This window comes from Abrus precatorius, unplaced genomic scaffold (assembly GCF_003935025.1).
Source record: "Abrus precatorius isolate BTA unplaced genomic scaffold, Abrus_2018 Scaffold9, whole genome shotgun sequence".
Lineage (NCBI taxonomy): Eukaryota > Viridiplantae > Streptophyta > Magnoliopsida > Fabales > Fabaceae > Abrus > Abrus precatorius.
The window spans coordinates 14,626,314-14,640,494 of record NW_020874439.1 but is presented as its reverse complement, the minus strand read 5'-3'; the positions used below and the strand labels follow the sequence as shown (position 1 = coordinate 14,640,494).

Genomic DNA, 14,181 nt, shown 5'->3' with positions numbered 1-14,181 from the left:
TACTAAAAATATTAACAATGTCCTGAAGATCACTGTGGAAAAAGAAGAAGGACAGTAGGATTTCTCAGATTTTGGGAGAATTATGGATAAGGATTACACTGAAATCCTCCATAAAATTGGCAGACCTGAAACTACATGGGAGCTAAGTGTAAGAGATGAAGCTAAAAACATTTCCACTCCGAAGAACATTCAGATCAGAAATCTGTTGCCCTTTACAAAAGTATAGAGTATTTTCATACTTAGTTCATTTACGCTAGTGATCCATAGCTCCACCATTGCTGTCAAGAGAGCTGAACTCATTTTTGCCATAGTGAGTGATTTCTACATCAATGTGGGGGAAGTGATCAACAGCTGCATGAAAACAATTCTGAAAACAAAAAGGGACTCATTAGGATTTCCAAGGCTGATTACTCTACTTTGTGAAAATGCTGGAATAAATTTTGGGGAATATTATAAAAAGAGTAAGGCCAATCCTCCTATTACAGCAACTATGATAAAGGAAATATATGCCATCACACCAGTCATTGCTGCCTCACCAATTCCTACCAAGTTTAAGAAGGATTCTCCTCTCAAACTCAAGGCTCAATTGTAGAAAATTTTATATAGACATGACTTCTTGGCTGAGAGGCAGAATGCCTTACATGAGAGCAATAAGGATGAAATTCTATTGATGGAAAATATAATGTTGAACATTGGTAAAAAGATGGGCATGACAAAAGAGCAACTTTATGAGTCAGAAGTAAAAAATGTCCAATGCCTTAGAGCCACCACATTCAACAATCTACCTCTCTTCAACACTCCCCCAAGAGCTGAAATGGAAGAAAATAATGAGAGTGAAGAAGAAGAAGAAGAAGAAGAAGAAGAAGAAGAAGAAGAAGAAGAAGAAGAAGAGAGTTCAGATGAAGAGGATGCAGAAGAGTAGTTTAGAAATTTAGTTTTCACTAGCTTTCTTTTAATTTTCAAATTATGTAATTTTTAGCTTTTAGAAAGTTAGTAGTTAATTCTCAGTTGTTCAGAACTTATTTTAGTACTTTTTCAGCAGTAATGAAGTATAAATTTCATTTAGTTTTATATTTTTGTATTTTAACCATTCTATTTTTTTCTGCGTTATTGAAGGGAATCTTAGTGTTTTGTGCACAATATGTCACCATTACATAGCACCCAAGCACTTGGATTTGACACTTGCACAAGCTGCCATGAAAGGGGGGTGAATTTTTCACCTCTTATTCATGAGTTTAGCTTCACATACAATGAAAAATTCCCAGAAAAAACAAAAAAATATTATATTAGATCATGAACTGACTTCTATGAATACATTATATTTGATTGCAATTTTGTGAGTTCTGATTTTTATTTTTTTTAAGTTGTTTTTCCCATTCTCATATGATTGTCACACTTGTAATTTTCAAAATGAGGTAGTCTTGCCACTTTGTGCATATAGTTCAGAAAAAGTTAATTGTAAGCTTGATTGTTTGACATGTTCACTTTAAAGTACCTTGGTGAGATTTGAGCCTCATGAATAACAATTCTTGTTGTGTGAAATTAATCTCATTTGTTGCTGCACTTCTAGAACTTGCTTTGTTTCTTGATTGAATATGTAATTTGCAGATCTCACATATATGATAGAGGCCTTCTTTGATCATGCTTAGCTAGCCTAAATGAACCTCCCTTATGTTTGAGAAAATCCTAGTTCGCCCCATTGTGCCTTTAGCTTTTTCTTTGAAAAACCTCAATATAAGCCTTGCTGAAAAACCATGAGTCCTATCCAAATTAGAAAGAGGCAATTTGAGTTTAATCAAAGATGACACCATTGTTTTGCATTGCTTGAGGACAAGCAAAGTTCTAAGTTTGGGGTGGGTAGCAGCAAAGCTCTGAGTATTTGAAAAAGAAAAATGAAATGCATAGTGTTGAAAAGAAGAAATAATAAATGTGAAAAACAAAAAAGAATTGAAAAAGAAACTCTCTGCATAATTGATGCAATGATAATTCTTTAAATGCTGCATAAAGTTGAAAATTCTGTACAAACTTAGATGAATGAGAAAGATGAGGTAACATCAATTTAAGTTTTGAACACTCATCTACTTGAATTGCATCTTTTCTATTTGGAAGTAACCACATTGTTCCCCTAAATTGATTGAACACCTACCTGTCCTTTAACCTCATTTTCACCTGAAAAAGTCCTCTTGATATGTGACTTGCTATATATTTGTAGAAGAGGTTGGGAATATTTGCAAGCCTATGGTAGAGTGTGGTAAAAATGATGATTTTGAGAGCAAATATTAAGCCTAAACAATGCTGAGTCGTGAGAGAAACACTACTTGTGAGCTGTGAATCATATTTCTCAATTTTGCTCACATGAAACTTTGTTGAATTATTTTGAACTCAAATGACAAATTTTTGTTGGTTATGTAACTAATGTAATGTGATTGTCATGATGATTGAATGGATTAATAACTTGATTGAGAATGAGAAATCAGAAAACACAGAAGTGGAAAATAGAAAATTGTTGAAAAAAGTCAGTTTTGTTGCTTGATTTCAATTAGTGGATGAATCTTTTCCCTTTATATGATTTGATTTGCTTGAGGACAAGCAAAATTCTAAGTTTGGGGTGGCAATAAATCTACATTTTACAATAATTTTTAGTATAGTTTTGTTAATAAATAAGTAGTAAAATGCTAAGTAAACTTGGAAATATCATAAAAATTGCATCAATATTCATAAGTATGTAAATAGTTTTGATTTTTAGATTTTTAGTCCAATTTTGAACAATTTGACTTAAAATGACTTAATCCTTGTGTAGAAGCTTGAGCTGAGAATTTGAGTTGAAGATTGAAGTGAAGAAAGTAGAGGAATTGAGCTTAAAAGATGAAGAATCAAGTGTTATATGAAAGGCGTAATCACTCTTAGTACATAGAGTGAACACTTTGAAGAAGAAAATTCATGAAGATCAAGAGAGTAGCTACTTCAAGTGTTTAGAGTAGCTACGTAGTTAGCGCGTAGCCACTCTAAGTGGGTAGAGTAGCTACACCCAAGGCCAATTCAAAATGCACAGTGCGCGTAACTACTTCAAGTTCTCAGAGTAGCTACACAATTAAGAGCCATTAACATGGTTCCCTCCACAAAAATCACAACTCAATTGATTAGTTGCAATATTTCTAGCTTGCAGATTGCTGATCTACTGAGTCAAAGCTGCTATTTACTCAGAAAATAATTGATTCTGCAGCTGATTCTGTGCAAGAAAAGTTTCTATAGCTTTAGCTTCATATCCATTACTTCTCCCTGCATGTCTTGAGTTGGACCTATAGTACATAGATGAAGCCATCATCTCAATAATTCTTTGAGCTTCTTCTAAGGATTTCATGCTTAAAGAGCCTTTTGTAGCTGCATCCACCATGGTTCTAGTCACTACATTCATTCCATTGTAAAAGGTCTCCAACTGCATCCACTCTGGAATACAATGATGTGGACATCTTCTCAGCAACTATTTATATCTTTCCCAAGCTTCATAAAGTAATTCTCCTTCCTGCTGCACAAAGGATGTGACTTCCCCTCTCAGTTTGATAGCTTTTGATGGAGGAAAATACTTGGTTAAAAATTTGTTCACAAGTTCTGTCCATGCGGTAATGCTCCCTTGAGGCTATACTTGTAACCAACACATGCCCTTGTCTCTCAAAGAGAATGGAAATAACCTCAATCTTATAGCATCTTCACTCACTCCATTCATCCTTATAGTATCACATAACTGTAGAAAATTAGAAATATGCAAGTTAGGATCATCAGAAATTCCACCAGAAAATTGGTCCTGTTGTACCAAATAAAGTAAGGCTGGTTTGATTTCAAAGTGATTAGCTTGAATGGTTCGTTTAACTATTGAAGAGTTATAGCCATGCATATTTGGAATTGCATAATCTCCTAGTGTCCTCATTCTATGTTGTTCTGCCATTTCAATTTCTGGAGATACTTGTTCTAGAGGTGAAGATATTTTTTGTAGAGGAGGATTAGTTTGAATTTCTAGAGAATGTATAGTTTCTAAATCATTATTACCTCCTAAAGAACTTTCTGCTCTAGCCTCTTTTCTTAATCTTCTTAAAGTTTTATCTATGTCAGGATCAAAGATAAGAGTAGACTTATTTTTGTTTTTATCACACATATACAATTAAGATGAGTGAAAGTAGAAAAAATTAGAAAACTGCAGAATTTGTACACAATTTCATAAACAAACACGTTATAGAACTGCATTATTTCAATATGCAAAAAATGAAACTACTTATAAAAATACAGAAATCTATCAGAAGTAAAACTATGAAGGTACAGAGTTAACTACTAAATTGATTACAAAACAAAAAAATTCTAAATGTAATTTTGATATTGTAGAAAATTAAAGAAAATAAATGCTTAATCTAGTTATTTTCCTGTTACTAATGATATTGAAAACAACTATTTCCCGTCAACAATGCCAAAAAATTGCCACTCTTTCAATAGAAGTAATTTTGACTACCAAGTGTACTAGTGTTATTGTAGCAAGTTATAGAATTTTTAGAACTATGTTTGAGTCCCAAATATCGTCCTCAGGGAATAGAATTCTCAAATATCACTTCACAAGTCCACAATTAGTTGAGCCTAATGAAATTTAGATAAAGTTTGGAAGCAAAAACAACAAATACTAAACTCAGAAAACAAAACAGAACAAAGATCATGAAAATGTGTATTTAACAGATATAGAAAACATAGTTAGGGACTTGTTTCACTAAAACTTCAATGTTGATTCAATAAAGTTCTGAACTTTCAAGTATTTAGATAGAATGACAATCAATTTCACGATATATTAATCAAAGGTTAATTCCTTAACTCAATGAATCTAACATTCAATTCAATCATTCTAATTCCTTAGATCTGGTTCAATTAAACGTTGCATTAAGCATTAGAAATTAAAAGATTGCAAGATCAAGATGTCTTATCCCTAAGAAATCAATAATCCTGGTAATTGATTTAGATCTGAGAAACAAGTTCAACTTCTATTGATAAAAGTTCCTCTGTGATTAGTAAATCAAATTTCCATTCAACAACTACTTGATTAACAGAATCAACTACTCAATCCAATCCAATACTCAAAGTTGAGATCCAAAATCAATTCAACACTTCCATTTCAGATCCACAATCCCTAACTACAAAGAGTTTAAGCAACCATTACAAAATGAAAAGAGAAAGAAAAAAAAAAGATGAATGAAGAACCATCTTTAAGCCAATCTTCAATCCGATTTCTCAAGATTTGAAACTTGGTGTTCATCCCCAATCTCTCTCTCAGACTCTCTCAACACCAGAAAACAAATGGAAAGTAAAAATAAACGAAAGATCCCAACAGATCTGAGCTAACTCATATTTATAGAATTGCAGCCTTTCTGGCGCGGTCACTATTTTTCACCATAGTAGCCACGCAGAAGCCTTTTTGATAATCTTCATGACTGGAACGATCACTATTCTTCATAAAAGTAGCAACGCAGAGGTTCATGGTCTGCATGTGTTCACTTTCATGAACAATAGGGGACATGAGTAGCTTGCAGTGATGGAAGGCTCTCTAGAACAATCACTTTTGTGAACAAAAGTAATAACGCACAGCTTGCTTTCTAGAGGCTTCTCTAGAATGATCACTTTTGTGAACAAAAGTGATAACGAACAGCTTGCTATGCTAGAGAGCTCTCTGGAACGCTCACTATCATCAGCAATAGTGATAACGCACTGGTCATCCTTTAATATTAAGCTCTAGAACAATCACTTTTGTGAACAAAAGTGATAACGCCCAACTCTTGCTTCACCAGACCTTGTTCCTTGATTCCAATTTTTACTACTTTTCTTCTATCTTTCTCTTGATCTTCCATCCTTATGAACTTAGTTCAGAATTTCCTACAAAAATATGATTGAATCATTAATTTCTACACAGAAAATTCATAAAATCTAAACAACTATGTATTTAGAAAAGACTTTGAACATTCTATTATTTTTTATGAGTTTTTCAGCTTTTTCTAACATGTTTTCTTTATCAAATATATTAAAACTAAGATAAAATACTGGTAAAATATAGATTTATCATTTGATTGGTTATATTAAGAGAAATATATATTTTGAATTAAGATGTGTGTACATATATATTCATGGAAAGTTGTATGGATCACATGGAAGGTTGAAGAGGAGTCGAGATTACAGAATAGCACACTGTGGAATGCAAGTGTCCATGTTCATGGAGAACCTTGGAGGTAGTTAAGGGAAGGGATGGCCTATAGGGCGAGGAGTAGCTTGCATCTGCTGGGCCACGTCACTGTGGGAACCCTTACTAATCCCGATGTAATCATATATTACCAAGATTGAGGTAAACCCATTCCTGAATTACCTTGCTTGCAAGGGTTGAGTAATTAAACTAAAAATGAAAAGGTGCGGTACAGTAGGGAATGGAGTCCTCCAACCATCTCGATTGAAGGGACGTTGAATGTTGAGGGAGAATAGATTTAGGAAGGACATGCATTGCATTCATCAATATAATTATAGCGTTGGTAACTTGATTGTGATAATTACTTTCCTTCCTATAAGTATTTTTCACGTAAAAGACCATGTATTCGTATAATTGTTTTCCTGTGATGAATGTGACTATGTATTTTATCATTTGTGATAGGACTCACCCTCTTGTTGTTTGTCCCTATTGTATCTTGTTATGTGTTATGTATCTTAGATGGAACCCCATCAAGCAATGATTTGGATAGAGACCGGCTGCAATGAGACATGGACATTCGCTCCTCAGAGCCGGTGGTACGTCTTCAAGGGGATGGCTCGCTTGACCCTAGGCCCCATCACTAAGGATGGGTGGGATGCTCGCTAGAGTGACTACGTATATGCCAACATTTTTTCACTAACATCCAAAAATGAGCCCTTCCCTTTGATTCTTCCTATTGCCCCTCCTACTGTACCTCCAGTCCATTCACCAACCTCTGAGTCTTCTGCCCACTCTAGTAAAGGCAAGGCCCCTATGACCTTCGGCTTCATTCTGATATTGGGCTTGACACCAATCATGAACCCGTTAGGAGGGATGTGCGTGTCATTGAGTCATCCATTCGACCCATACCCCGCTCCTTACTAAGAATTCCCTTGCTGCCTACCGATGAAGCTGAACCTTCCTTTCGCCATCCGTCTCCACCACCACCAGCCTCACGTTCACCACCTCCCACTTTTGGGTGGATTGATAGTGACAATGATAGTTCACCCTCTCCACACCTCAACCACGCAAAGACTCGCTTGATTCTGATGGGATTGAGTAAGACCCTAGCGAAGACTCTCTTCCCTTAGAGGCTTATGATTTTATGTAGATATGGATATGTTACTACTAGTAGGATTCTGCTTTTGGGGTTTTACTTATTTTGACAAACTTGGTATTTTGGGCTTATTTTGAGATGTATTTAATTTGGTGAATATGTTGATCCTTTACACTTTATATATATGATAGGCATATGCTCCAGCATTCTCTTATCACATTAAAATTTCCCACTTATGATCTTTTTAGATTAATTATATCCTATGTTGTATAATTTCGTGTTATTGATTGTGACAAAGACAAGAAATTATTTAGTGAGCTATGTGCAGTAAGTTCACTTTTGGGTGAAAAGGGATTCGGAGATCTCAATTCGGATAGGTGCTTGAAATTAATATTACTTGGATGATACAGGACTTAACAACCCGATTTTTACATGTAGATTCAAAACTTGGATTATTCAGTGAAATACGATTAAGTGTTTGGTTGTACTTACAAGATCACATTTTCCAAAATATTAATGTGCATGATTGTCACAAATTGGATCATTTGTTGAAATGTTTCCAAATAAGCTTTCTGCTATAAATCATTTTTGGAGTAAGTGGTAGTCTTGTAAAGAGGGGTTACACATCTGTGGTTTAGTTTCAATGTATGTTAAACTGCATGAGTGATTTGAGTTTGAAGGTGTCCAACCTTCAGCACATTTCATCGATATATTACAATGAGTATTGATGAATCCATATTTTTACTGATATTTTAGCATAATTCTAACTCATTTGATAAGGAAAATATATGAAGAAAGCAGAAAAACTCAGAAAAAGAGAATGATTTGAAGTTTTCTTTCAATTTATAGTTATTTTAGAAATTATGAAATTTTAGCTTAGAAATTAAGTTTTTGATCTTGTTTTTGAAGGAATAATTCGAGCAAGGTTCATCAAAAAGAAAGTAGCAAGTCTGGACTCCAAAACACAAGAACAAGGAAATGCAGGCTGGGCATGATCACTATTATCAGTGAAAGTGATCACTCCAGAGCTCAAAGAAGAAGTGAAGCCTGGGCCTTACCACTCTTACCAGTAAAAGTGATCGTTCCAGAGAGTGAAAATATGAGGATGCTCTGCGTTACCACTCTTATCACTGAAAGTGAACGTTCCAGGGAGCCTTCAACTGGGCAAGTTGTGGGTAGATACTTTTTCTCATAAAAGTGATAACGCGCAACCACTTGATCTCTGCATCAACACTTTTCCTACTGAAAGTGATAGTTCTAGAGAACCCTCAGAATCAGCAACCCTGGTGTAACCACTTTTATCAGCAAAAGTGAGCGTTCCAGAGAAGGCAAAATTTCAGTATACTTTGCGTGGTCACTCTTTCCGGCGAAAGTGAGCGTTCCAGAGAAGGCAAAGTTTTAGAGTATTCTGCGTAACCACTTTTATCATTGAAAGTGGATGTTCTAAAGAGTCCTTAAACTTGGCAAGTTGCGCGTGACCACTTTTACTCATAAAAGTAATTACGCACAACATCGCGACCTTCTGCGTGGCCACTCTTATCAGCAAGAGTGATAACGCCAAGAATCGGGATTTCTATAAATACATATTTTGAGCTCAGATCTCGGGGTCTTTCATTCATTTTTCATTTTTTCTGTTAGATTGTCGTTGAGAGAGATTGAGAGAGAAGATTGGGGTCAAGTCTTGAAGCTTCCACAAAGAGGAATCGGATTGGAGCTTCCGGCAATGGCTTCTTGGAGTTTTTCTTCTTCTTCTTCTTTCTCTTTCTCTTCTCCCATGTCTGAGTAGTTTTCTTGTGGTTAGGAGTTTATGGAAATCGAATTGATGTATTAATTTGACTCTTGCTTTTGAATTTTGAGTTCTTGGATTAATTGAATTGTGAATTCTATTTTTCTTGCAATCTATGAATGGAAAATCGTATGATTCATCAAAGAGGAACAATTACCAATGAAAGTTGGATTTGATTCTCCGATCTGAGTTAGCAATCAGAATTTGGGGATTTCTTAGGGATAAGGAGACCTAATTCTGCAATCTTAAGGTTCTAAGTCTTAATGCAACTTGAAATTGAATTGCACCTACGGGATTAGGGTGGTTTAGTTGCTTGTTAGGGTCAATGAGTTAAGGGATTAACCTTTGACTATTGAAATGTGAAACTAATTGTTAATTAACCAAGTTCTTGAATTTTCAGAAGCATAATTAAATTAATATTGACATTCTTGTGAAGTAAATTCCTAACTACCTTTGAATCCATTTCTAATCCCACATTGCATTCATTGATCTATTTCCTACAAGTTTCTTTTACTCTTAATTGTTTGGTTTACTGCTGTTAAATGTTACAAATCTTATTCAATTTTCGTATGGCTCAAATGGTTACAATTTTGTGAATTGATACTTGAAATCTAAATTTCCTGTGGAGACGATATTCTGATCTTAAAAATTACTCATTACTTGCTACAATACTAGTGCACTTGCTAGTGTTTAGATTACGAACAACAAGTTTTTGGCGCCGTTGCCGGGGAATTTTGAATTTCAATATCATTAGTAGCAAAAAAGTGGCTAGATTGAGCATTTATTTTTGTTGTTTTGCTTTCAAATTTTTCTGCATAATTTTTCTGCATCTTGTGCTATTTTCTACCTAATTTTTGCTATCTTCTGCATAAAGTTTTTGCATTCTTTTGCATTCTCTGCATAATTTCATTTTTCAATTTTCTGCATAATTTCTATGTTTTTTGCATTTGTGAATTTCTAATTCTGACATAATTGGCATTGTTAGCAATAGTCAGTTTGCATATATACTGTGATTCAATTCAGTTTTCTATTTTTCTTCCTACTAGTTCTATAGTGTTAGATTGAGTAATTTCTGTTTAGTTGAATTTCTGCAGTGTTAGATCACATTTAGAATTTTCTATTTACAGTTAGTGTCATAAGCTAATTCTGCATTAGTGTAGTTATGATTTCTGATCAATTTGATACTTTTAGAAGTAGATAGTCTATATACTGCAGGATAGTTCAGTTTTTTGTTTTCTTCCTATTAGTTTCATAGTATTCATTGTGTATGCGAGGTAGAAATAAAAACAAATCAATTCTAATTTGATCCTGATATAGATATCACCTTAAGAAGACTTAGAAGAGAGACTAGACTGGAAAATTTCATAAAATCTGATAATGAATTAGAGGTTGTCCCAGTTCCAAAGAATAAGAACACTCCTAAAGTAAAAAGAATAATTACACCTTTGAGGCAACCAGAACCAGAACCAGAAATGGCAGACCAGAATAGGAATAGAACCTTAGGGGATTATGCAATTCCTAATTTGCAAGGCTTTAATTCTTCTATAATCAGGCCAACTATCCAAGCTAATCATTTTGAGATTAAACCTGCCTTATTACATTTAGTTCAACAGGATCAGTTCTCAGGAGGAAATTCTGATGACCCTAACTTACATATCTTAAATTTTTTACAGCTTTGTGACACAATCAGGATAAATGGGGTCAGTGAAAAAGCCATCAGACTAAGATTGTTCCCTTTCTCCTTGAGAGATAGAGCCAAGTGTTGGCTTCAAGCTCAACCACAGGGTAGCATTTCTACATGGACAGATTTGGTGAACAAATTTCTGATTAAGTACTTTCCTCCTTCAAAAGCTGCAAAAATCATAGGGGAGATTACTTCATTTGTTCAGCAAGATGAAGAACCATTATATGAGGCATGGGAAAGGTACAAAGAGCTACTAAGGAAGTGTCCTCATCACTGCATACCTGAGTGGATGCAGCTGGAAACATTCTACAATGGGATGACTGCTGCAACTAAAACTATGATTAATGCAGCAGCTGGAGGATCACTGAGTTCAAAGACATTGGAGGAAGCTCAGCAGATTATCGAAATGATGGCATCATCCATGTATCAACATATGAATGAAAGGCAAGTTGCAATGAGAGAAGGCTATGATGCAAAATCCATAGAAGCTTTATTTGTTCAAAACCAGTTGCAGAAACTGCAATTTTCTGAACAAATTGCTGCATTAACTCAGCAAATTAGCAACATGCAGACTAGTAGTATGCCAACTCCACAACTGATTTGTGATTTCTGTGGTGGCAACCATGCAAATGGAGATTGTGATCCTACAACTATGGAACAAGCTGACCAAATCAATTATATGAACAATTACCAAAGGCCACAACAACCACATCCACCTGGTTTTCAGTCTAATAACAATAGAGGGCAGCAACAATTTTACAAATGGAATCTACAAAATTCAAATGCAAGAGGAAATACAAGTTCTGCACCTTTTCCAAGTGCAATACCTCAACCGCAACAGCAATACTTCCAAGGGAATTCCTCTGCACAGTTTCAGAAAAATTAAGGGTACTCAAATGTAAGACCCTTGAGTGAAAAGGTGAATGGGATAGAAGAAACATTATTGTAACTTATGAAGGTGACCCAAACAAACTTCAAGAACCAAGAAGCTTATATGAAGAAGCTGGAAACACAAATTAGACAGTTGGCTGAGCAATTGTCCAGCAAAGAAGAGGGAAGGTTTCCTAACAGTACAGTGGTCAATCCTAAGGAACAATGTCAAGCAATTACTACTAGAAGTGGTGCTGTAGTAGCAAGCCCAAAAGCTGCAGAAAAGAAAGACAATGATGAAACAGTAGAAAGGAGAATTGAGCAAGACCAGCAGCAGGGAAATTTCAAATTATTAAAGAGAGATAATGCAGAGAAAAAGGTAGAAGCTCCTGCACATTTTGAAAGGAAGACAAAGAAATAACTCTTTGAAGATGCTTACAAGCCTATAGACCTAGAAAAATACAAGAGGCTACCATATCCTCTCAAAATCCAAAGCAAGAAGAACAATTTGAGAGGTTTCTTAGTGTCTTAAAGAAACTGCAGATTAATATACCGTTTGCAAAGGCATTATAGCAGATGCCTTCATATGCAAAGTTCATGAAGGAGCTACTTTCCAGAAAAAGGAAGTTGGAGCATGATAAGACTGTACCTTTGACAGAAGAATGCAGTGCAATCCTCAAGAGGAAGCTTCCTCAAAAGCTAAAAGATCCTGGATCATTCAGCATCCCTTGTGAAATAGGAAACTGCACAGTTGGAAGAGCATTATGTGATTTAGAGGCAAGCATCAATTTGATGCCATCGGCTGTTCTGAAGAAACTTGGCATAGAAGAAGTGAAACCCACCAACATCACACTGCAGCTAGCTGATAGATCATACACTTATCCTTATGGTGTAGTTGAAGATTTGTTAGTTAAAATTGACAAGTTCATTTTTCCTACAGATTTTGTAATTCTGGACATGGAGGTAGATGCTAATATTCCCTTGATATTAGGAAGACCTTTCCTTGCAACAGGGAGAGCTTTAATAGATGTACAAAAAGGGGAACTTATGCTTGGAGTTCAAGATGAGAAGGTAGTATTTAATGTGTTTGAAGCTTGAAAATATCTAGTTGAAAATAATACATGCATGAAGGTAGATATACTGGATGCTTTTATTAAACAACACCCTATTAACGAATTTGATGAAACTACTGTGTTAGAAGAAATAATATCTGCAGGGAATGTCAAGTCTGAAATTCTGAATGAGGAATACATCATGGAAGTGCAGCAACGATTAGAAGCCCTACCAATTCAAAAACCTACAAAAATTTCAGTGAAGGAGGAACTGAAAAAGGATGTTAAAGAAGAGGAAAAACAGAAGATAAAGCTGAAACAACTTCACTCCCACCTGCGGTATGCATTTCTGGATGAGAACCATGAGAATCCAGTCATCATCAACAATGAGCTCAAGGAAGAACAAGAGGAAAAATTGCTGCGAATCTTAAGAGAACACAAATCTGCAATCGGCTGGAGTATTGCAGATCTGAAAGGTATAAATCCTTCATTTTGTAAGCACAGAATTTTATTTGAAGAGAATTTTAAGCCTGTTATGCAGCCACAAAGGAGGTTGAATCTAGCCATGAAAGAAGTAGTCAAGAAAGAGGTCATAAAGCTGCTAGATGCAGGAATAATCTACCTAATTTCTGACAGCAATTGGGTGAGTCCAGTCCAAATTGTCCCAAAGAAAGGGGGCATGACTGTTGTAGCTAATGAAAAGAATGAACTCATCCCTACTAGGACAGTGACTGGCTAGAGAATGTGCATAGACTATAGGAAGTTAAATGATGCAACTAAAAAGGACCATTTTCCACTACCATTTGCAGATCAAATGTTAGAGAGACTTGCTGGACATTCATTCTATTATTTCCTTGATGGTTATTTAGGATACAACCAAATAGTCGTGGATCCTTTGGATCAAGAGAAGACTGCATTTACATGTCCATTTGGAGTCTTTGCATATAGAAGAATGCCTTTTGAATTATGCAATGCTCCTGCTACCTTTCAAAGGTGTATGCTTGCTATTTTTTCTGATTTGGTAGAAAACATCATTGAAGTGTTTATGGATGATTTTTCTGTTTTTGGTGATTCATTTGATGATTGTTTAGCTAATCTATCCATTGTTTTGCAGAGATGTCAAGATACTAACCTTGTTTTGAATTGGGAGAAATGTCATTTCATGGTCCAAGAAGGCATTGTTCTTGGCCATAAGATTTCAGAAAAAGGAATGGAGGTGGACCAAGCTAAGATAGAAGTCATTAGTAAACTACCTCCACCTATCAATGTTAAGGGAATTAGGAGTTTTTTAGGACATGCTGGTTTTTATGAGAGGTTTATCAAAGACTTTTCTAAAATTGCAAAATCTCTTAGTAATTTACTTGTAAAATATGTTGAATTCATATTTGATGATGCTTGTTTGCATGCATTTTCTATTTTGAAAGAAAAACTGATTTTTGCACCTATTCTTGCAAAACTAGATTGGAATTTACCTTTTGAACTCATGTGTGA

The 14,181-nt window shown here is 35.2% G+C and overlaps 1 protein-coding gene and 2 non-coding genes across 3 annotated transcripts; 2 read left to right on the top strand and 1 right to left on the bottom strand.

Annotated features, from left to right (window-relative positions):
* The first annotated feature begins 3,452 nt into the window (after positions 1-3,452).
* On the top strand, positions 3,453-3,559 carry LOC113851692. Its single transcript, XR_003502263.1, has one exon. It is a non-coding gene; the product is annotated as a small nucleolar RNA R71 (small nucleolar RNA).
* A 6,997-nt stretch (positions 3,560-10,556) lies between these two features.
* LOC113850867 lies at positions 10,557-11,654 on the top strand. The gene has a single exon (XM_027481391.1). The coding sequence runs from the start codon at positions 10,557-10,559 to the stop codon at positions 11,652-11,654; it is 1,098 nt and encodes a 365-aa protein (XP_027337192.1).
* Positions 10,941-11,047, bottom strand: LOC113851662. The gene has a single exon (XR_003502234.1). It is a non-coding gene; the product is annotated as a small nucleolar RNA R71 (small nucleolar RNA).
* Positions 11,655-14,181: the final 2,527 nt, after the last annotated feature.